Below are 22,631 nucleotides of genomic sequence, written 5' to 3'. Positions count from 1 at the left end.
TTTATTGTCCTTCCCATAGCTTTCCATCTGTCCTTTGTGCTTCTCTCCATCGCTTTTATTCGCTCCTTTCCTCTCTATGGACCTCCTCTTCTTCCAGGTCCTATTCTTCCACTTCTCCCTCTTGACTCCGGCTGTTGTCCTTGTTTATATTTATTCATCCTTACTATTCCCTCGCCATCCATCTCTACCACTTTCTTTGTTATCCTCTGTTTTGCTACATTTCCATTCCTGCGGGCTGCACTTGGAAGCACGTTTGCTATAGTTACAGTTATTTATTTAGACAAGAGTTGTGTGTGTGTGTTTTGTGCGCGCACAATTGGTAGACAAGAGTCTGCATTAGTTTTGCTGAAATGAGAAATACATTTCTGCTTTGCTCTTTACCACTTGCCCCAGAGCCATCTTGAAAAATGTATTTACCGGAGACGTGGTTTGTGTGAACACGAACGAACCCGAATGCTGAGTAAAAACAAACACAAACACACCCCGATACAGTGCAACCTCCCAACACTCGCCACACTAATGAAGTTATGAAATCAAGGTTCACTTCAAAAGGAGTAAATGTTTTGCATTTCGAGGCCGCATGCGGGAGGTGGGGAAGGGGGGGGGTGGGTGCTGGAGATGATGGAAGATGAAAGGATGAGAGGTGGGAGGAAGAAGGGAGGACAGGACAAAAGGAAAAGGAGAAGAGAAGCAATGGAAGGAAAGGGGTGGAATTTATAACAAAGGAAGAGAGTGAAATTGAAATGTAATTTTTGGAAAGCAGGATTTACATCATGATAGTGTTCATTTCATTACCGGTCCTCTCGTGTTCTTCTCATATTAAGCTTAAAGAAAAGTTTGACCTTTTGGGAAATGCGCTTATTCGCTTTCTTGCTGAGATTTAGATGAGAAGGTTGATACCACTCTCATATCTATACGTTCAATACGAGAAAATACAGCCAGTAGCCTGTTAAGTCAGCGTAAAGACTGTAAACACTAGTCCTGGCTCTGTCCGAAGGTAACAATTTCCACCCACCAGCACCTCTAAAGCTCACTAATTAACATGTTATATCTCATTTGTTTAATCCATGCAAAAACCCAAGTGTAAAAATGCTGTTTCAGGCTAACTGTTTCCCCTTGTTGCCAGTGTTTATGTTAAGCTAACTGGCTTCATATTTAGTGTTAAACACACATGAGAGCGGTGTTGATCTTCTCATCTAACTGTCAGCAAGAAAGCAGATAAATTTATTTCCCAAAATGTCAAAGTCCCTCTTTTTTTCCCCTCATACACTCACTTTGCCTCTCAAAAGATTTTCCTTCTTAAAGGTTAAACTGCTTTCCGCAAATCCCACCTCCTCTCCTCCATTATTCCCCTCTTCATTATCTCCTTCCCTAATATAACATCCTCCACCCTTACCCTGAGTCATCCCTTCTCTCTTCCTCAATTCGACACGACCATCCCTCCTCATGCCTCTCGTCCCACACTCCCCATTTATCGGTCTTATCCTTCCATCCCACTGCCATCCCAACTCCCCTCTCTCTTCTCCCTCTGCCTTCCACCTTCATTTTACTCCCACTGCCTCTTTGCCTTCATTCCTTCTGTCCTTTTGAGTCCTTTTGAGTGAGGCCAAATCCAATCTCTTCCACACTCCCACTTTTCCCACTCGCTCTCTCTCAGTTTTGGCATCCAGCTTTTTATCCTCGTCCATACTCCCACTCCCATCAGCTTCCACTGACTTCGTTTCTCTCTGTCTTGCCTTGAGTTGGGGATGCATAGCTGTCATCTTGTCTCTCTCTTTATTTATCTCTCAATCTCTTTCATCCCTGTGCATCTCAAGACTGGAGCAGAATTTTTTTTTTCTTTACCTCCCGGCTTCTCTGTCATATTTCCTCGTATACCTCTTCATCTCCTATGGCCACAACAAGCTGCCTTCCTCTCTTCACTATGCTCCTTCTTTCCCTTTTTCTCTCTCCCTCTCTCTCTCTCTCTCTCTCTCCCCCTTTTAGTTCTGGGAGCACAGCCACCCCCTTCTCCCTTGCTAACGAGCTCTGAGTGAAACGACTGAAAATGATATGCAATTAGTCCTCAGCCTTTCTTGCGCGTGTGCACATGTGACACATTGAGACTGAATTTGCGAGCTTGCCGCTGGATGTGAATGTATGTGCATGCTGGACCTTCAGATGTGTGTCCCCTTAGGTTTTAGTAAGTATTAGACTAATGTACTTTCCATGTACTGTGATACTATAGAGACGCGCCCATTAGTCGTATGTGTCCGTGTGCACGTGCAAGTCGGCAACATCAAGAGTGCTTTCTTAGGCATTCATGTATGCATATAAGTACATGCATATACATTTTTATGAGCATATTTCAGATTTAATGTAAAAAGAAAGCATGGGAAAAGTGTGTGTGTGTGTTCAGGTGCTCACCCCGCTGTCACAGGTCAGTACATTATACATCCTCCGCTCTGATCTCCTCAGCCCCGGCAAACTAACCTCCTGCATAAGTCAGGGCGGACTAGATAATTCACTTTTATAAAATTACATTTTAATGAAACAGTCATTGCACTCTTGACTCTGGAGGTGACCTGCAGTAATTCTACGATGATCCTCTTTTTAAAGGGAGGATGTAAATGTGTGCTTTGAAATGCATATCAGTCCCTTTGTCATATAGGAGCATATTGCCGTCTTTAACTTTTTTAATTGGCATACTGCGCAACTAAACTGATTTTTACTCGTTTCATTTTTGTGCCTGGATTCATGGTGAGTTTTTATTAACGTTGCAACACTCCACACAGCAAGGCAGTATTTACATTAACTATATTTTATACATTTTCAGGCATATTAAAACAAAAATCATAAATAGATATTCAGCATATTCTATAAAACCCTGTTAATGATGTAGTGGTGTCGCAGTTAATGACATGGAAGCTCATGGTTGCTGCAGTTGGATTGTTTTCTTAATTGTTAGTCAGTGAATTTGTCAAAATAAATGACACAATTAACAATACTGTATCATGACGCATAAATCTCTGTTAGTCAACAACGAAAATGTACCTTAAGACTGTGGCAGCACTCTTTAATCCATGAAAACAAAGTTTTGGTGGTGCTATAAAGTTGCCATATGAGGAGATTTTGCTTTTAAACAGCCACAGGACATGAACCCAGATTAGGCTTAATCAACCACAGTTCTCTAATTACATCATCTATACATGTGCAGGTGTTGTGGTTTCATAATGTGATGTAAGGCCTCGCTCACATTCACAATGCCGGATGTCTATAAAAAAAAGAACCGTCTTTGATGGTGATATTTCACATTATCTAACATGACGGGGATAATAAGACCTTAATGTCGGCCCAGTTAATGTCGATATCATAATAGGCTGCAACAAAATGCTCTGTCAGGTTTGAGTATGTTAAACAGTAAGACTCGCTTCAGCTCAGATGAAACATTTGCATCAGTGGGTAAACAATATATGCATGCACTGACCTGGGCTATAGATGAAAGAGTTTTCACATCTTTTGAAGCTACTTGCAGGGAAACCTGGGAAGTTCAATCGGAGTTTAGACTTTTTAACGGAACCACAAGAGCTCATTTGACTCGGTGTCTTTTTAAAGTGTTGAATGCGGATTTTTTTTTTTTTCACTGGCTGTTCTCCAAAACATTATGTCAATTTAAGATTGACATTTAAAAATTAATTATTGAGGTGCCATGAGACAATGTGTATAGCCGTATAAGCTGTTGTGTAAGCTGGGGGTGCTGAGATGTGCACATATACTCAACGCTCTAGACTGTTTCAGCTGCCTGCAGTGTCCACGGTGATACATTTTATTAATATATTGTATGTAAGAATTTGTGTCAGTTGGACAAGGAAGTATTTACACAGCTTGTCACAAAAAAGACTCTTCAGGTGTTGTTATAAAATCTGGCTAATATAGTTTTGGGACTGTGGCCAATGCTGGGCTGTAAATAATTTGGGCTTCCATGTTGTTCTGCAGTGTAAATACATGTATATCTTAACAAGCTGGTGATTGGTGATTTAATCAGAGATCAAATGTAAGATATTTACCAGCCAACCTTAAGCAAAGTCGCTGCTTAGACCGATACACTTGGCTGAGAGGTTAGCGCGCTGACATTTGAACAACAGGTTCTGTGAGACATTTATTCTGACACTTGTGGGGTTTTCCATTTTTTTCTTTTTAGATTGTCAGAGATCAAACATAAACTTGGCAGCTATTCAGAAGCCCTAAGCAAGGCAAATGCACAACTGACAAACAGTCAGAGATGCCAGGCAGTGAAAAAGAAACACAATATTGGGTTTGGCATCTTAAAAGATTTATTCTTTTATGCACTGTCACATAGACACACACACTGACTTCAGAACCCCAAAGCGAGGCGAAGCAGTGCCCGACTAGGAATAATTGAAAAAGCTGAAGTCAAAGAATAGTTATAGAATTAAGTTTGAGATTTTTTTTTTCCCCAGGAAAACACAAAATGAAGGTTGAGATCGATGCTGTAGATAAGTGGATATACAGTATATATGCTGTAAATGTACAAATGGATAAATAGTCATCATTCAGAAGTTCTAACAGGTGAAACATTCAGAAACCATGTACCCTAAATAGACAGGGATTTTATACTATACTTAATAGTTAATACCTTTGCTGACCAATAAATAATTAAATACATCAACTATCCTGAGTACTGCACACAGACCTATTCCTGAAGATGTAAAGCCAAGACTTGCTACAAAGTACATTTCCATGACGGTCTTGGGCTCCTAGTGTACTAGAAGAACAGGCAACTTTTCCACTGTGTACTGTACTAGTTGGTTTCTTGTAATGTAATTATGTGCTTATTTTGGGGGAATATGCTCTACTAAACCTCAATATGAACTGAAATGACGAGGGCCTTAAGGCAGGTCCTGCATTATTACCTAATGTAATCATGAAACCCTGAGCTGTAGAGGACCCTGACTCAAAATCAAATTTTAAGACCTTTCATTATTTCAGTTTTTGCACTTACATGCCGCATATTACTAAATAAATTTATATATAATCAAATTTCGACCAGCTAATTGGAGCAAACCTAGGGCCGGGTAGTGTTGCAGCTCAGGAGTACTTCTTGGTTACTGGGGCTCTACACAAAATATAATTAAACTGCCATGTGAAATCTGCTGTGTGCACGGTGCTTGATGGGTACTCACATGACAGGATACACACACAATATGGAGAGAGTTTGAGGAAGTAGGGGTCAACAGCTTTTAGATTAAGTCTGAGTAAGCAAGTGGAACGGCGTCAATTAAAATCAGGTTTTGGAAATGGATATTTCCCCACCAAATTTTTGTTTTTGGTATTTTTGTTTTTGTATTTCTGTGCCAATGTTATTCGTTTTACTTATTGGAAAACTGTGTCTTTTTATATGGGCATAGTTATCATTTATATGTGCATAAATAAGAACTCAGTCCAAAAAATGTCAATCAATCACTCTTTATTTGTCACATTTAACTGCAGTGAAATACAATCCCATCATCTCCTTCAGTTTGTGCAACAAAACAGCCCAAATAAGTAACAAAAAGCAACAATCATCAACTTAGCAACCCCCTTATTGGAGGTGGGTAGAGTAGAAATCCTAGGCAGTGTTCCCATCCAGGATCCCAGTGACCTGAGGGTAGAACGCTCCCCTCAGCTCTGGTCCGGTGCACCCTGCACCTCCTCTCAACTGCAGCAGGGAGAAAAGGCTGCCATCCGGGTGGCTGGGATCCCCAGAGGATCCATTTGGCCGGGACCGCAGCCAGTTTTTAAACCCTCCACGGTTACCATGCTGTTTCCTCCGATTTAGCCCCTTCAATTAACTAAAACTGCTTCTCTCTCCTCTGGTTCCCATTTATGATTGAATCTGAGTTTTGTCCTATTCCCTATATCCTGTCTCAGCAGAAAGTAGACCAAACTAAGGAGGCAAGATACTTAAAACGAGCCCTTTACTTTTGATTTTATGACCAAGCTGTGATCACACATCAGTTTTCCATTTGAATTTACTTCCCTCATGACATGTAAATCCATCTGTTTCCAAAGCATAGAAAAGAAGATACTGGATAAAGAAAAGGAAAGCATGATAATTATATTACAAACTGGTGATTAAGAATATAATTATGAACATTAAAGAAAACTTTGTCTTGCATAGCCTAACATCTTATGTTTTGCATATGGCCAGTCTGATTGTAAAAATGCAGATGCTGGATACATGACAGTTTTCTACATTACACACATAATGTCTACAGTATATGTCACTAAAGACAGATGTACAGTGTTGACAGGTTAGTTTTTATCTATCTTGCCTTGTGGCAGCAGGTAATAAAATTCCCCCAACAGAAAAGTTTTATCTGGCATAAAGCATAGAATAGCTTTTGCAAAACTTTCATATTTATCTCTAATGGTTCGATGTTTTGGACACATATGAAGGAAATGTGTCTGTTTTGATGTTTGTGTGTCTGTGGTTATAGATGCATTCTTTGGATGGTTTCCATGATTTTACACAGTGGCCTCTTTGAGCCTCCACTTCAAATACTGATTCTCCGACAATGCTAATGTATATGACAGTATGGAAGTATAAACTTTACGGATACTGACACCCAGCAGTTATTTAATTCAGAATTTAGTTATATTATTCTCTCAAGTCTCAGCTGTAAGTCATCATTCCCACTGATAGCAATAACACCGAACTCTGCCTCTGTGCAGATGTTTCAGGTCCGTCCTTCTCGCTGTCTTTGGCTCTCCAACATAGATAAAAATTTTCCCAACAGTTATGACCAACCGTATTCGCTGTTGTCACCCTCTTATTGAGAACGAGCATGTGCTGTAGTGCATTTTCCAACTCCTACTTTGGCTGAGGGCGTATCACTCTCATCCTCTGCCTGTGTAGTGCGGCCTCACTGTGGAACTTGCTAATGATTCGAGGGACTTTTATTCTGTAACTGGCTGCACTGAGGGACAGATGTTGCTGCAGGCTCTTTAATTTGTCTAAGTCAAATTAGTATACAATGAATTTCATAAATCCTCGAGGGTCCTCATTCAATCAGTGTTGCCTTATGTTTTCAAAGCAGAAGAATTATGCAAGGGGGGGTAAAATCTAGGCCAAACCTGATTTATATGTAATAAAAACGTCTATACATGGATGCCAAATGTTTGATTGTCGACTCATAAAATGTTCACTTGTCTTGTTTGTCTCTGAAATGTGTGAATTTGCATATTATTAAAGTATTTCCATCTCTGTGAAATGCCAGTCATTAGAATACACTAATATTTCACCTCATAAATTAGTGTTATTACATTTGGATACTTGTCTTTGAAGCGCTGTTTGTTCTTTTGCTTCACTTTTAATGACTATGCAAATACTATAAAGAAGGGATTGGGTTAATAGGTGAACTACTAACTAAAGAAATTAATGAACAATTACTTGAACCATATTTCAGTTTTAGTATTTTTTTTATCACTGTCTTTGTTTTAGTTGGAATTTAAGTAAATGGAAAAAAGTCTAACATGTTACTTTATTCTTGTAAACATTTAAGTCTTTGCCACACTGCATTTCACACAACAGTAGCAGATGCAAAACATTTTCTTTTCACATGCAGTTGTCCTTAAAGGGCTCTGAGAAGCTGGTAATGTGCTGGACCCCACGGACATTAGTTACTATTCATAGTCTGGTGACAAATCTGTGTCCGGACGAAACAATAAAGTAGTGGGAAACTGAGAATAATTTCCATAACTACTGTTGGGGCCAGTGCTAATAAAGTGACTAATTTCATATTGTCCTTTTCATTATTTCAGTATGCACGTGGAGCTGTCTAATTTAAGACATACCAACATATTCCTGAAACTGTAACAAACACATGACGTTAGCGCCCGGGCCAAGTTATCAAGACTAGATCTGCTTTTTCCACCAACACATTTCACACCAGGCTCATACATAATTGTCCTTCTGTTTGGCCAGAATGTGGATACCAGCTAATTGAGACATTAAGGAGACGGAAGCCAAGACAGTGTCCAAAATCCGAGCTCGTCCGCTAATGTGTGTGCCTTCTGTTTCTCATTCACTCTTCAAGGCGGAGACGCTTTCCCAGTTGTCTGAGTGCGTTTTATGTTTGGCAGCAACTTGAGTGCAAGGACACAGCCATATAAGAATTATGTATCCCTACCCTCTGTGTCCGTCCACTGCTGCTGCGTTTAAATAGCGTCCAAGAAACAACGCAGACTAAAAATATTTATATAGTCGGGCTATGCGTTAGTCTGTAAGGTCATGAAACTTAACCCAGCAACTCTCATTTGAGCTTTACATTTAAATAAATGCATACAGATGAGCCAAAATTGATGTTAAGGGTTATATCTCTGTTCCTCTCAAATTCATATTCTTTCTAATGTTGGATAATTACTGCTTAAGAGTGTGCATAATGTACTCCTATTTATATATATATATATATGTGTGTGTGTGTGTGTGCATTTTTTTAGATGTGTGTGAATAAAATATACCGTACATGTAAAGGGTGTGTATGTCATACTTGAGGTGACAGAGGTATGCCATATTATTTCTCACTGGGTGCATTGATTTGTTATCTTTTGGGATTTTTATAAAGTTGTTGAAAACAAACAGCACCAGTTTTCTTAGATGCCAGTTTTGTAATCTAACAATGATTTTACACGCTAAGTTTTGCAGATGACAGTTGTTGCATTGTAATGCTTTACCAGTTATAATGAACGTTACAATGGAGTGCTTCTACATATCCTATAACCTGCTTGACTGAAATTCTTAATAGCACACCTTCTAATCTCTAATCAAACAAAAGTTATGATGCTAATTTATCATTTGTTTTCCTATGTAAAACCTGAAATATCTGTATCCTGCTCACTTCCCCAGGGGCCTTTGTCTCAGCAACATCAAATTATAACTAAAGTTTCTTTTGTTCTAATCTACTTTGTGTTTGCTTTTAAGAGGTATTCATGAGGGATTGTTTTCCTGTCACGCATCACAGATTCATTTGCTCAAATGAGAGGTGCTGTAAAAATCCGCTCATCCACGGCAAATCCACATCCTTGCCATCCTGATGTGAGGCCAAGAATAGCTAAAGATGTTTAGATTGAATAAATGGCTTCAGTGGTCTTTTCAAGCCTTGGTATAAGCGGAAAAAATTTTCTTCACAGTGATATCAAGGGAAATTAATGGCCATTTACACCTGGTTCAGGACTTCAATCAATTTATTCCCTCATTGCCTCTCTCTCTCCCACAGTGTGGACCTGGTGCATGCCCAGCTGCATGTGTGTGAGGGCCGCAGCCTGCCAGAACTGGGCCTCAAACAAGACAAGATCAGGGTGAACGGCTGTGCGATCCAGTGCAGAGTGACGACCGAAGACCCAGCCAGAGGCTTCCAGCCAGACACTGGCAGGATTGAGGTAAGATTGATCTTGAAATTACTTGAAAGCTTTTGTTATACTGAGGTCATGAAGACAACCTGCAATTCCTCCTTCCTTAATACAGTGCCTATAAAGTCTGGAGAAAGTCTGCAAGTTATAAAGGTGATTTAAATGACAACAACTCAGTAGCCAAGCTTTGATTCCATATGAGAGTTTTCTGCCTTGCCCAACACTGGACATTGAGCTTGTGAATGCAGCATACAATTAGCTTTCAAGAACTTGGTTTAAATGAATATTTCAACATTTTGGGAATATGAAACCCATAAAACACCCTGCAACTTTCTTGCAGGGTGTTTTATGAGATGATTAACGCCTCTCATGTCTGTACACTAAATATGAAGCGACCGCCAGCAGCAGGTTAGTTTAGCTTAGCACAGAAACATGGCGTAACAGCTAATCTGGCTCTGTCCAGAGGAGACAGACATAACCCCCTGTAAAACCACAACATGTCATTTTTTTTTTCACGTTGTCTTTTAGTATTTATTAAAGTCCCCCTCTACTCAAAAATGTGTCTTATTTATTGTTACTTCACTTGGATGTTTGGGCTTCACTGTGCAGAATGATGTATGTGAGGAGTTTGACACTTTCACATCTGCTGAAGGGGGAAACCTGCTGGTTCTAGCTTCATATTTACTGCACAGACATGTGAGTGGTATCAAACTTCTCATCTAACTCTTGGCAAGAGACCGAGTTTGTGTATTTCCCACAGTGTAGCAATATTTCTTTGATATGGTGCGGTTTTTTGATGAGAGCAAGACACCATCAGCTGTACACACCAGCAAATCAAAACAGTGAACTGAAAGTGGCATAGAGCTGCAGTGTGGGTGTTGATTCTCACTGGGATCTGGAGCATTGCTTTCACATTACATTACATTCATTACATTCAGTGTTGACCTATAAAAATATCGCTTAAGTGAGCTTTGGGGTAATGAAAGATAACAGAATGTCTTCACCCAATGTGTGTGTATGTGTGCAAACAGACATGCACCACAGTCACAGCTGCAGAGATCAACCAGCACAGGGATTATAGTTCTGTCACATTGATCTATATAGTAGCTTTCAGTGCTGCAATTACAAACATGCTTTGCCACATGAGGTCTGTGAGTGGGATGGCATGATTTCCCTGTGTGCATGTGTATGTTTGCATGACTGGATGAGTGTGTGTTCATCTTCATTTCTGTGTGAGAGAGAGGTATATGTTTGTGCATTTAGTATTTCATGTAAAAATTCTTTCTATGTGTGTAGCAGGGATATCTTGAGGTTTTGTTTTTTGCGAATTCTTGACATGGCTAGAGTGTAAGGCTTCGTTTGAGGAGACCAGTGATTTTCTTAGACAGCGTTCACACATGAGAAGACACAAAGGTCACTATGAGTGCTCTATGTATCCATCTACAGGCACATATCCCGTATATCTACACACCATATATGCCATTTCTCATGGTGTCTCTACAAATCTCTCTCTGGCTGATGAGATCTGATCCCTAGATGCTTTTTGCTGTCAAGTCCTTTTGCCCTTCACCCTAGACTGTACAACCACCCACTCTTCTTCTCTTGTTTTTTTCTCTCTCTCTCCCATCTTCTATCCTCTCCCTTTCTTTAATGTGTTTTTTTTGCTGATTCTCTATTAGCTTTTATAGACCCAAATAGTGTTGCAAAGCACTTTACAAATAATTAAATGATAATGAAAGCCAGTTTGAATCAATAAAAAATGGCAGGTTAGAATTACAACAAGGTTTAATAAGAATAAAACAGCCATTTATCAGAATAAAAAACAATAAAAAGAGATAACTGCTGTATTTGACCGTAGCAGAGCTCAATGAAAAAAAGGTTAAAGTAATATAACAATGATGTGCACTCAGTCTCCTTGGCTATCCTCTCAGAGGTCTGCTAGCTGAGCAATGCACAAAAGTAGACATGGGAAGTTGATCAATGTTATTATTGTCTGCATGTCGAGTCTGCTGCAATTGAGAACCCATAAATTCCAGGAGACCCTCTGGTTTCTTACCTTTCCCCCATCATCCGTCTTGTCATGCTGATGCTGGGAGTAAAATACTGCCATTGCTGCCTGGTGACTTAACACAGTGATTTTTGACTCCTTGGATGTGATTGAATTCGACCTGCACCGGTGGCTTTCCAATCAAACAAATCATCTGCCTCTTGGTTCTGAGCGAGGGAGGAGGGAGGAATGGTTGTGTTGTGCACACAGATTTATTTCGATTGAATGTGAGTCCATTAATTTATCTCCCATGGGCAGTTGTTTTAGTTTACTGGTGGATTATGTGGCTCACTGATCACACCGCATTTAGAAAACATTAACCCGAATATATTACCACATTCAGATGAAGCAGTAATCTGACGAGTCAGGTTTTTTGCGAGGTATTCAAATCATGATGGCATACATTTTTGATTCACACCTGATATGGGTATGCAGGCAAAAAAAAAAAAATCAATTCAAATAACATCCCCATTATGTGGCATTCTCACTTTCAGGGTGTGTTACTTCTCTCTGTGAAAATAGGTCCTTGCACTGTGTACAGCTTTTCTCAGCAGTTTGTCTGAGAGGGAGTGGTCATGGAATAGCTTGTGACCTCTCCACTTGAAGGACTTTCTGCCTTGTTTTCAACCCATATTTTTCTCTTTTTCTCTCCCTGCATCACTTGATTGTCCTCTCCCACCTTCCACCTGTCTTAAAATAATGTACATAATTTTCACATCTGTATCCCTCCTCCGCTTCCACCTATTTCCATCTGACTCTCCTTTGTCTCATCCCTCTATCTGTACGCAATCTCTCTTCCTCGCCTCCCTCCTTTTCCTCTGCCGTCCTGCACCATTTAGCCGCGCAGTTGAGCCATGAAACGTGTCAACACAGCAACAACGTCCCCCATCAACATGCAATATGAATGAGCCAAACACAATCAAAACAGAAAAGCGTGGATGGAGGAATGCCACATTTGACGGACAGATAAATAAATTATTACCAAAGGGCTGTGACAACAAGGTCAGCCACTGAGCACAGTGAAAGGTGGAGGGCGGGAGGGTGAGAAAGTTGTCACGCTATAGGCTTGTGGTCACTTGCCAAAGGCAACTTATTTAATTGGCTTTGACGAGAGGAGTTTAGTTTTTAGAGATGATACAAAAAAAACCCACAACAGGATGTCCAGTTCTTAGAGAAGCAAGCAGCTGAACAGCAGAGTTTGAAGGATGCTGCTGTTGGGAAACAATTAAAGTAGTTTTGGTTATTAGCAATAGTTAATAATTATCAAAGATAATCAAAGATAATCAAAGATAATTATTAACAATAACAGGACACCACCCTGAGGTCAGGCACCAATAAGCAAACAGTGAATATCGTCTCATCCGAGAATATCAACATCTGAGAGATATTAACATTACAGGATGAACAATGAATGAATTTGAGCTCTTCAGCAGGCGGTCTTCTTGGTCTGTCAGCGTTTTTCATAGCAGCTGATCCTCGATGGAGTTGTGGAGGAAACGGCAAAGTCGACTCAGTTGAAGAAAAGTGGGTTTATCCTCCTTCACTTCTGCAGGAAAGGTGGGAGCACTGGGTTTCACAGTAATCACCTTCTTTGGATCCAATAACGTGCTCGGTTGAACACAAGGAAAATCTCAGCGAGGTTGAGATTGTGCGGCCTAGTTACAGTTAATGTATGTATTGCAGTTACTTCCTTGTAGTCGTGGGAACAGCTGAAAGCACAGTTAGGAGACAGTCTCAGGTGTTTATACTCTTGGTGACGTCATGGCTGGGGAGCGGGCATCCCTGTACATTCTGGCAGGTCTCGTCCAATGGGAGAGTCCAATTTGGACTTTATTAGGTTTCAGACAGTCTTTATGACTGCATGCCTTTGTCTCGTACACGGGATATGAGACCCAATACTGGAGTGGCATCAAACTAGGAACCAAAACTCATGTGATGAATTGTGCTGTTGAAAATGCTGTCTGTCACTTGCTCAGTGTATTCAGTCCTGTGAAAGACCCGCTGTGTGTCAGCAGGAGAGAGCAGGAGTCACACTGGAAATGGAAGGGCTTCTTATTCCATAAAACACAACAATCAGTTACACTGTATGAAGAATTAGACTATCAAATGGTTTTCCATCTTGGAAAAGCACAAAGACTTGAGGAATGTAGTAGAACAGGGAGATAGATGGGAAATGGGGTGTTAGGGTGCTAGAAATAGCGGACATAGAGAAGAGTTGAAATGGATAGAAAATGGAGAGCACATGGAATTAAGTAGGAACAATGTTTTAATACTGTATGTTAAGAATTAGACTGGGTATCGACTCAGTAATGGGTACACCCTCGTTTTGACTTCATTTTTTGCCCTGCAAGAAATAAAGGAAACAGGCGTATGAAAGCTTTCCATCTTGTTCTTTGATCTCCTTTTAATGGAGCTTTCTGAACAGGTGAAGGAAATGGGCGAAGAAAGATACAGAAGGCAAAGAGGATGCAAGAGAGCAACAGAAGCAAAAAGGGGAGGATAGATTGTCTCAGAGAAGTAGAACAGCATTAAAATCAGACATTATACAGCTTGTATTTTAAAGGTCTGACCCCCAATTTCAGTGTCACGCCCCCCTGCTGTTGCACTGTACCCACACTAACAGTCTTATGCTGTTCACTGCAGTGCCGACGGTTTTCTATTCCATGATTTAATGTTTTTCAATCACTTCATGCTCTGAATGCAGTGTGTTAACCTAACATTTTGGCGGTGAAGCAAAGAAAAAGAGGAGAAAACTGCACTTACAAATACAGACAGAACAAATTTAGAAAATCTACTCAGAAAAACATGAGGGAAAGATTGTAGTTAATAAAAATGTTTTAAGGCGGGGGAAACATTCACTGCTTAAGCTTGGGGAACAATCCTTGACATGGTTAAAGAAACCAATTTTGATTGTTGCAAAAAAAAAACAGGACGGCAAACAATGGTCTCCTGCGTCAAAGTCTGCCGCTTTGTTGGCCGAGCCATCCACCATGATCGTTTTTCTTTTCAAACAAGCTCCAAGTTCGCTGACAAGACTCATAATTCACACAGCCACTGCAGGACTTTGTCAGTTCAATATAAACATGCTGTAGGTTGTATTGAGGCATTTGCACAGACTGCAGATGCTGCTGTTTTCTTGGGAGGTCAGTCTCTTAAGGAGGCTTAATGATGGGAAGCAACAGATTAATGCCCCCTTGTGGCTGTTGGACGTGCTTGCCGATGAGCAGTGAATATGCTACATTTTGTTAAACTTTGCGTTTAAATTAGACAACCAGAAAGAGTATATTTTGACAGCAAAATGTTTAATATTAGTTTACATTCAGTGATTAATAGTTGTAGGTCTATAAATGATATAAATTAGTAGTATTTATTTTAATTTTCTATAACTTATAATCAAGGTTCTATGACTGTATAAATATAAATCTAGCTTCATCCAGTATTGAGGAGTGGGAAGTACTAGTAGGGGTATTTTTTAATTGGCAGGTATGTAAGTGAAGGAGCTTTGCTGCGCTGCTCTAGAAGCAAAACGTGGTCTTGTTAAACACTGGAGATGTACAGTAGGCATGTGCACGTGGGGAAAATCACATTAGAATATCTTAACTAGGGAGTCACTAGTGTTTTTTTAATGTACAATAAAATAGCATATGTGTAGTAACGATAGTATCTTACATTCATACAGCTTTTAAAGCTGCCCTTGAATTCAGGTGGAAAGGAATCAAAAAGATGTTAATGTTTTAAATGTAGCTTTTAAAAATCATCAGATATCATGTTTTAAAGCATGAGGGAACAAACCAAAGAGCACACAAAATACAAAGAGAGAGACAGAGGGAGGTGAAGTATGGAGGACGGAGCCGAGGATGAGGAGTGATGGATGTCATAGGGCGAGGATAGCGGCAGCCCTGTCGACAGAGACAGAATGACAGGGAGGGGTGGACTTCTTGCTTTGGGATCAGGAAAGGAGATGGTGGGGAGGGGAGTACTATAGCGGCACCTTGACATTTTATATTTTAATCTATTTTTTTTCTCCAGCGGGTACTCGCCACAATCAGTGTGTCCGCAAACCTTTTGGCACATACAGTAAGCTCTGTGATCAGTTTAGCTTTGTGAGACGTGAAGCTGATTCAAAAAGCACAAGTGGAAAAGCCTTTACTCCCATGGTGTGATAAGTGGATGATGAAGACAATTTACTGCTGTAAAGGGGAAAATATGGCTTTGTTGTACACCACAGGAGAAAACAGAAGGGGGTGAATCTGATATTTGTCTCTGTCTACTGTATATCTGATAGCGTAAACAAGGGAGCAACAATAACCCTTCTTTTGTCCTTCCATCTATTCATCAATCTCTTCTCGCAGATATCTCCATCTGACTGTGTTGAATCACTCCATCATTTCCCTCCCTCCTTCTCTTCCCCTCCGCCTTCCTCCTTCCACCCTATCAAACCTCTTCATCCTCTCCCCCTTTTCATTAACCACGGTTGCCCTTTTATCCTAATTTCTCAGTTAATACCTTATTTCCAAATCTGTCTTCTCTCTCTCTCTGTGGTCAGGTAATGCAAAACACTGTCCTGCTGTACAGCAATTCTCTCCCTCCTTCCATCCACTTGTCCATCCATTGATCTCATATTTCTCCCATCCTCTCCTCCCTCAGCCTCTTTTAACATTCCTACCATATCTCCCTCCCCCTCCCTCCCTTATTTTTTCTCATCTCCCCCCGTCCCACCTTCTGTCTCCACAAAAAGATTGCAAGTAATAAGGCCGAATCCTGCTGTTCCTCTCTCCTCCCCGAGTTCCTATTATCCATCTCCTCCTGTTACTCGGCACCTCATTTCACTTCTTCCTCTTCCTCTCCCCCCGCTTTGCCTTCTCCCTTTCCTTCCTTCCCACTGTCATGCGCTATTCAGTGGACTTTTTTTTTTTTAAAATCCAAAGCAGTCCATGTAGCTCCAGAGGAATGGAAACCCTTACTCTTGCAGTATCGGTCGCCTGGAGGGAGCTACATGTACATCTACTTCACCCTCCCTCCTCCCTCCTTCATTCCTTATCAGTAAGAATTTGAATATCAGAAAAAGGATTCAACTGTCATCCCATAATTCAACCCATAAATCAGTTGTATCCTTCTCATCATTGTGTCAACCAGCCTTACTCACATCTGTCTTTCCATCACCTCACTCCATCATGCATCTTTCTCCTGTTTGTTTCTTTTATTGGATCACATTTGCATGCAGCACTCAATGTATTAATAATACGTTTTACACTGCGCTTGTGTGTGTATGTGGATGCGGGCTTGTCTGTTTCTTTGTGTGTGAGTGTGTGTGTGTGTGTTTTGAGTTTGAAAATAGGTTGAGTCCTAATTAGAGGAAGTGTGTTAGTCTTGCTTCACACATCATCGTTAACACCTTCATTTGCACACCATAAACATCCTGCACCCCGCTTCGGTTTTCCCCTATTGGTAGCTGTGATTTGTTGCCATTATCTTTGGTTTTCTTCATCGACATAAACAAAGCAATCAGTCACCTATATAATTGGTGGTGAAAGAGTTTGAGTTACTTTGTACTCATTAAGTTTTCATTTCTGCATTTAAAATGCATGCAAGTCAATAGTTCAGACCTCTTCTTGATTTTCACTTTTTGTACAAAAATTTCCAAATCCTAAATTTCTGTTTGTAGTGTATTTGGTATGACTATTATTCAAACTTGAGCGTGACAAATAAACCTAAAAGAAACAGAATCTCAGACTTGTGTTTGGCGATAACACACAGAAAGGAGAAGATACAGGGTGCTTTTCATGATGCTAATGTATCTCCTCACTTCCTTCACTTGCGTCTCTTCCTCGCGTCTTAGTTGATATAGAGAGAGAGAGAGAGATGGACAGAGGAATTTAATGTCCCGTTTCCCCCAAACGGGACATCCTCGCTCACTCCAGCGTCATTTTGAGGAGACAAAGAGGAGAAGTACTATGACACACATCAACTTAAATGTCAAATATGAATAAGCCAACAATAGAAATGACTAAGTAACAGTTTAAACTCTAATGTATTTAAAATTCACGTACGATTGATTAACATTTTACACTGTAACTTAATAATTTCTACCTAGTGATAGCTGGAAGAAAAACATCTGATGCTGCTCCGTTTTATTATTTGATTATAGATCTATAGCAGTGTCTTGCTGTCACAGAATAAGACATAAATAGACAATTTAAATCCATTAATTACTGAAAGAACACAACCGACATAAAGGAGCAATAAAAACCGCTGTAGCCTGCAGAATATGTTTAAATAAAATATTGCTTATATTTTTTTGTGAAAGCCTGCCATCCCTTTCAGGCTCAGGATGATTTTATAGGAGACACGCAGCTGTGAAGCATCATGTTTTCCTGAAGGAGCTCAGACGTACTGAAACGGAGAAGAAGAAAGGAGAAGCCTTTTGGCTCATGAAGGGAAATAATTAAGTTATGAGTGTTTTTTGTGATTGATTCATGATTCAGTAGTTTTTATTTTATGAATAAATATGAAAAGCTGCTGTTGGTGCTTTCATTCCTGTTCCACAGGTAGTTTTCCTGCTGATCTGCTGTATTACAACAACAGCCCGACTGTTTGTTTACTGTCTTGTTGGATCAGCTGATCAATCAGTAAACACATTGGATTAAAGGGGTGCTGCCGTCGGGTAAAACTCTTCCACGTAGGATCCACCTGTGGTTCCTCACTCTAAGCTCCTCCAGGAGCCTCCTCTCTCCTCCAGGTGCATTTAAGGGACTGGATGATCCTCCATGATGGCAGAGGGAGATCGGTTTCCATGTCACGGAGGAGAGAGGACCCGAGGCAGCATAGAGTTAGCATAATGAAAAGCACTCATAGAGAGCATGAGGGACACACATTGTTCACAGGCTACCTTGTTAACTCTGGTAACATCCAGGACCTCTGACCAGATGTTAAAACACCAGAAACACACACCCGCAGCAGGGCAAACCACCAGCACCACAGGTACAGACACACACTCGGCCATACAAGGTGTAATTTCCAAAGAAATCACCCTTGACCTTGAGAAGGTTATGCATGGAGACTCCTCCAACGTGAGCGGACTTACTCCTTCAGCACATGTGTGTCTCTGTAGGAAGTGTGTATCATGCTGGTGTGTGACAGAGACAGAACATGTGTTGATTTTGTGTCTGTGTGTAACCATCCTGTTTTTCACATATAATCTCCGGTCAAATAATCCCGTCTATTTTTGGCTGCAGCACAGCGCTCCCTCTCCTCTCTCCGTCTCTGCCACTCATCGACATGGTTAATTATGGGCCCAAATTAGCCCAGTATTTTACAAAGTGACAATTCTCCCTTTCCTCCATTAGTACACCCACTCAATTCTCTGCTCATGCGTTTTGTGGTATTGTCCAATTACTGTCTCACTTTCTTTTCCCCTTCTCTGCCTCTCTGACGTCTCACTATCTCTTCTCACTGTATGTCGTCACATCATTTGTGATTTCATTTATCAAAATAGCCACACGAAAATCATTACTAATCATATACAACCTGCACAGAAATCATTACTAATAATATGGAGTCCGAAACATTTTAATCACATATATTCAACAACTGAAAATGCAGAGAAATGTTTGGTGTTGAGGTTTTGGCCCCTTATTGTATTGCCTTTTAATTGCTTTGCGCACACAGGTCAATACAGTGAGACTTTTATATCCGGTTCCTGCAGCTCATCCAGGAGAGTCTAATGTGCTGAACACTGAAATCTATTTTCATTCAAAGACCAAAGCCTATTGAAAATTGAGGAAACATGCGTGAGTGCACACTCTGAACTGCTCTGTCACACTCTCAATTTTCAGTTTAACTGCACCTGGTTCCACATGTTGGAGAGGAAATCCCAAGTATTACAGGCAATCAATGCAATAGATTTTTTAGGATCATTGCTGTTACTCAGTCTTCATTCACTTGCAAAGATATAGACATCCTCCCAATTACGAGAGTGGTAATCATTACCTATTTCAATTTTTGGAATATTAGATACAATTTGAATAATTCCTGTAGGGAAATTGTTCTGTTGCAGCAGGGAATAGTAAATGCGTCTCACAGAGGAGTATAACAGAAAACAAAAATAGGGCAAATGAATTTCATGACACTTCCAAGCTTTCAAGAATGAGAGGGTAGAAAACAAAGCATGAATATTGAAAAATTAAGTGGGTGTGAAGAATAGCAGGAGTAGAATTTATATCTGTAGGCTCTAGCACAATATGTGCAAGTTCAAATGTACTGTATCTCAATATAAATGTATTGTAGAGGGTATGATATAACCTAGAAAAAAAAACATCAAACTTTACACTTTCCCCAAGCAAGTGCAAATCATTCATTTTTAACTGTTATAAATGTTTGGAAGCAACATAAAGACAGACAGAGGAAAGATTACATCCCTTTTACATTTGTGATAACTTGTAGCTCAGTATTGTGCTGTATACCCATCATTACTTTGATTAGACCAGGGCACAAGTGTGACTTTATGCTGCTTTCACTTGAGGTGGGAACCACTTGTTTCTAACAGGAACATAATCTTGTTAGGTTGCTAACTTTGGCAGAATCTTTTCACCAAGAGTGAAGGGTTCACCACAGCCTTGTCTCGATGTTATTATTGAACAGTTTTTTGGGATACGGTCCTCCTCTCCTCAGTAAAAAACATCAAAGTACAACAGAAGTGGTTGATAAATGATTGTATTAATTATGAGGTTAGTAAATGAGTTAGATTTGCATTTGTGTTCTTGCATACTTCCTGAATACTGTATTACAGTAGGTGAAATGTCACTCTGATAAGTCGACTGAATTAAGCTGTAGCATATGTAGCAATGGTGTAAAACCAAGTAGATACAATGTAGCCGTTAGTGTTAATTAGGGGTGTGAATCTTTGGTAATCTCACAATTTGACTCGATTTGATTCAGATTCTTGGTGTCGATTCGATTTAGAATCAATCCTCGATTCAAAACTGATTCTTGATTGCATGAATAGAGAAGGTGCACTATTTTCTATTAACTGTGTGCCAAACCATTCACTGGTGTCCTTATTCCACTGAAATACAATATGAAACATAACTGGCAATTAAGATAAATGGTCCGCAGCCTTTTTATTTTAAAAAGTTAATTGCATTAATTAATGAATTAATTAATTTGAAAGCATCTTACAGTCTCTTGCCAGTATGAGAGTAACAGCTTCACTGTGTTTTTATTAACATTGTGTCTCCAGCAGTGCAGAGCAGCCTCTCTGCTGCATTGTTGGCTGCGGGGAAAGCCATGGTTGTCCAAGACGCTGAGCGGGCGCAGGGTGTTTGAGGTGAAACAGATTGAGCGCAAGAGTTATTTCCTTCACCTCAGAGTTGGTTTAAGTTGTTTAATGCTGCAGTGGGGGTTGGTCAGCAGGGCAACTGAGCTGTTCAACCTGCAGTAGCTGTACACACAGTGGTGCCTCAGGAAGTCCCTGAGGATCATTAAGGATCCATCACATCCACACAACAGCCTGTTCTCTCTGCTGCCCTCAGTAGGAGGTACAGGACTCTCAAATCATGCAGCAGAAGACTGAGGAACAGTTTTTTTTCTCTCAGGCCATAAGACTACTAAATAAATAACACACACACACAGAGCTGGAGTCTCTCTGTACTTGTATATGTATGTATTGTACCGGAGTGACAGTAAACATCTTGAATCTTAAATCTTGAAGTCGTTTGTTACTGCTGGAGTTTGCTACTCTGCTCCGCTATTGTTAATCTCTGAGTGACGGCAGCAAAAAATGCAACAGCTGCCTATTTTGAAGATGAACTACAAGATAACTCTAGCATGTGAGCGCTCTAGACTGTCTTGGTGCTGCTCTGCCCTCGCAGTTGAGTTCCATCAACATTACATTATTATTTAACATTTAGAAGATTGATTTTTGACAGTTTTGAATCGATACAGAATCGTAGGAGATAAGATTTGAGATTCTTATATGAATCTTTTTTTTTTTTCCCCACTCACCCCTAATTTTAACTTTACACTCAAGCTTGCGTTCAACTGTTGCATGAGGCTGCAGGAGCACTGACAAACTTGAAAGAATAGTTGACATTTGAGCATTAACAGTGAAAGCATTATGAAAGTAATTATGTAGATCACAGTGTCATTTCTTTACTGCTCATAAATAATATCTTAAATGATTCATTTCTGCAGTATTTTTTCTTTTTCACTCTTTTTTTTCACAGAAATTGAAACCCAGTCTTTAGGGCATTTATAACGTAAATATCTAAATTAAAGAAAAGATCTCCTCCACTCCAATTCCCCCATACCTGTGCTGAGCTCTTTGACTTCTAATTTGGGTTACGCACCCGGTTGATTAATCAATACCTGATCTCCCTGCCATTTCTCTATTTGCTTTAGTTTCTATTTTAGCTGGCCTAGAATGCTACCACAAGTAATGACAACTTTCCAGCTCAATCCCGCTCCTTACCTGTGTAGAACTACCACTTTGTCCATGGCGATAAATTGAGAAAGAGCCAGAAAATACTCCGTTCCCAGCCATAAAGAAAACACTGACATGTTGTTTCCGTAAATATCTCCCCAGGATCACAAACTACATCTCCCATATTTTACCTCAGTATAACTCCATGTACAGTAATGGCTATCCTATTCTACTCTATGCTGGATCTCCCTTTGCCCCACTATATCTTTTTCCTTCTATTATCCTTCTCACCCTTTTCTGTGGAGCCATTTCCATCTGCCATCCTCACTTCCTGCTGTCACTATCAATTTTCCCCTGTTTTCACTGTGTATGTTTGTACATGTGGGCTTGACTTTATATACAGGTGTGTGTGTGTGTGGTTATTAGCATACAGTACGTGCATGTGTGTCTGCATCCATACAGGTGTGTTGCTGTGTGTGTGTGTGTGTGTGTGTGTGTGTGTGTGTGTGTGTGTGTGTGTGTGTGTGTGTGTCTATAATCGAATGTCCCCGCTGTCAACAAGCATCCTCCTAGTCTCATATTCCTGTCGTTTATGTTGTTTTTTCCAGCCGATCCTCCCTTCCCGCCTAACTCTTTTCATTTATCATTCCTCCTCTGTTTTCACTCTCTATCTGTTCCATCGCTATCTCCCATCTCCCCTCTTCCATTTCATATTTTTCCTCCACGCTAGTTTCCTTTCTAGTTATAATTCTTTCTCTCTCAGTCATTTCTCAT

General features: G+C 40.2%; 1 protein-coding gene across 3 annotated transcripts in view; it reads left to right on the top strand.

Moving 5' to 3' along the window:
* The window catches only part of LOC122974040 (pyruvate carboxylase, mitochondrial-like), a 301,961-nt gene that overhangs the window by 84,872 nt on the left and 194,458 nt on the right, over window positions 1–22,631 (top strand). For all 3 annotated transcript variants that reach the window (XM_044341882.1, XM_044341881.1, XM_044341883.1), the window contains exon 11: window positions 9,258–9,420. In XM_044341882.1, the coding sequence (XP_044197817.1) occupies window positions 9,258–9,420 (163 nt within the window). The remainder of the gene's footprint in view (window positions 1–9,257; window positions 9,421–22,631) is intronic.

The sequence above is a fragment of the Thunnus albacares genome, chromosome 22, assembly GCF_914725855.1.
Source record: "Thunnus albacares chromosome 22, fThuAlb1.1, whole genome shotgun sequence".
Lineage (NCBI taxonomy): Eukaryota > Metazoa > Chordata > Actinopteri > Scombriformes > Scombridae > Thunnus > Thunnus albacares.
Note: the sequence above shows the minus strand (reverse complement) of the source record. Positions and strands in the feature narration are given on the sequence as shown.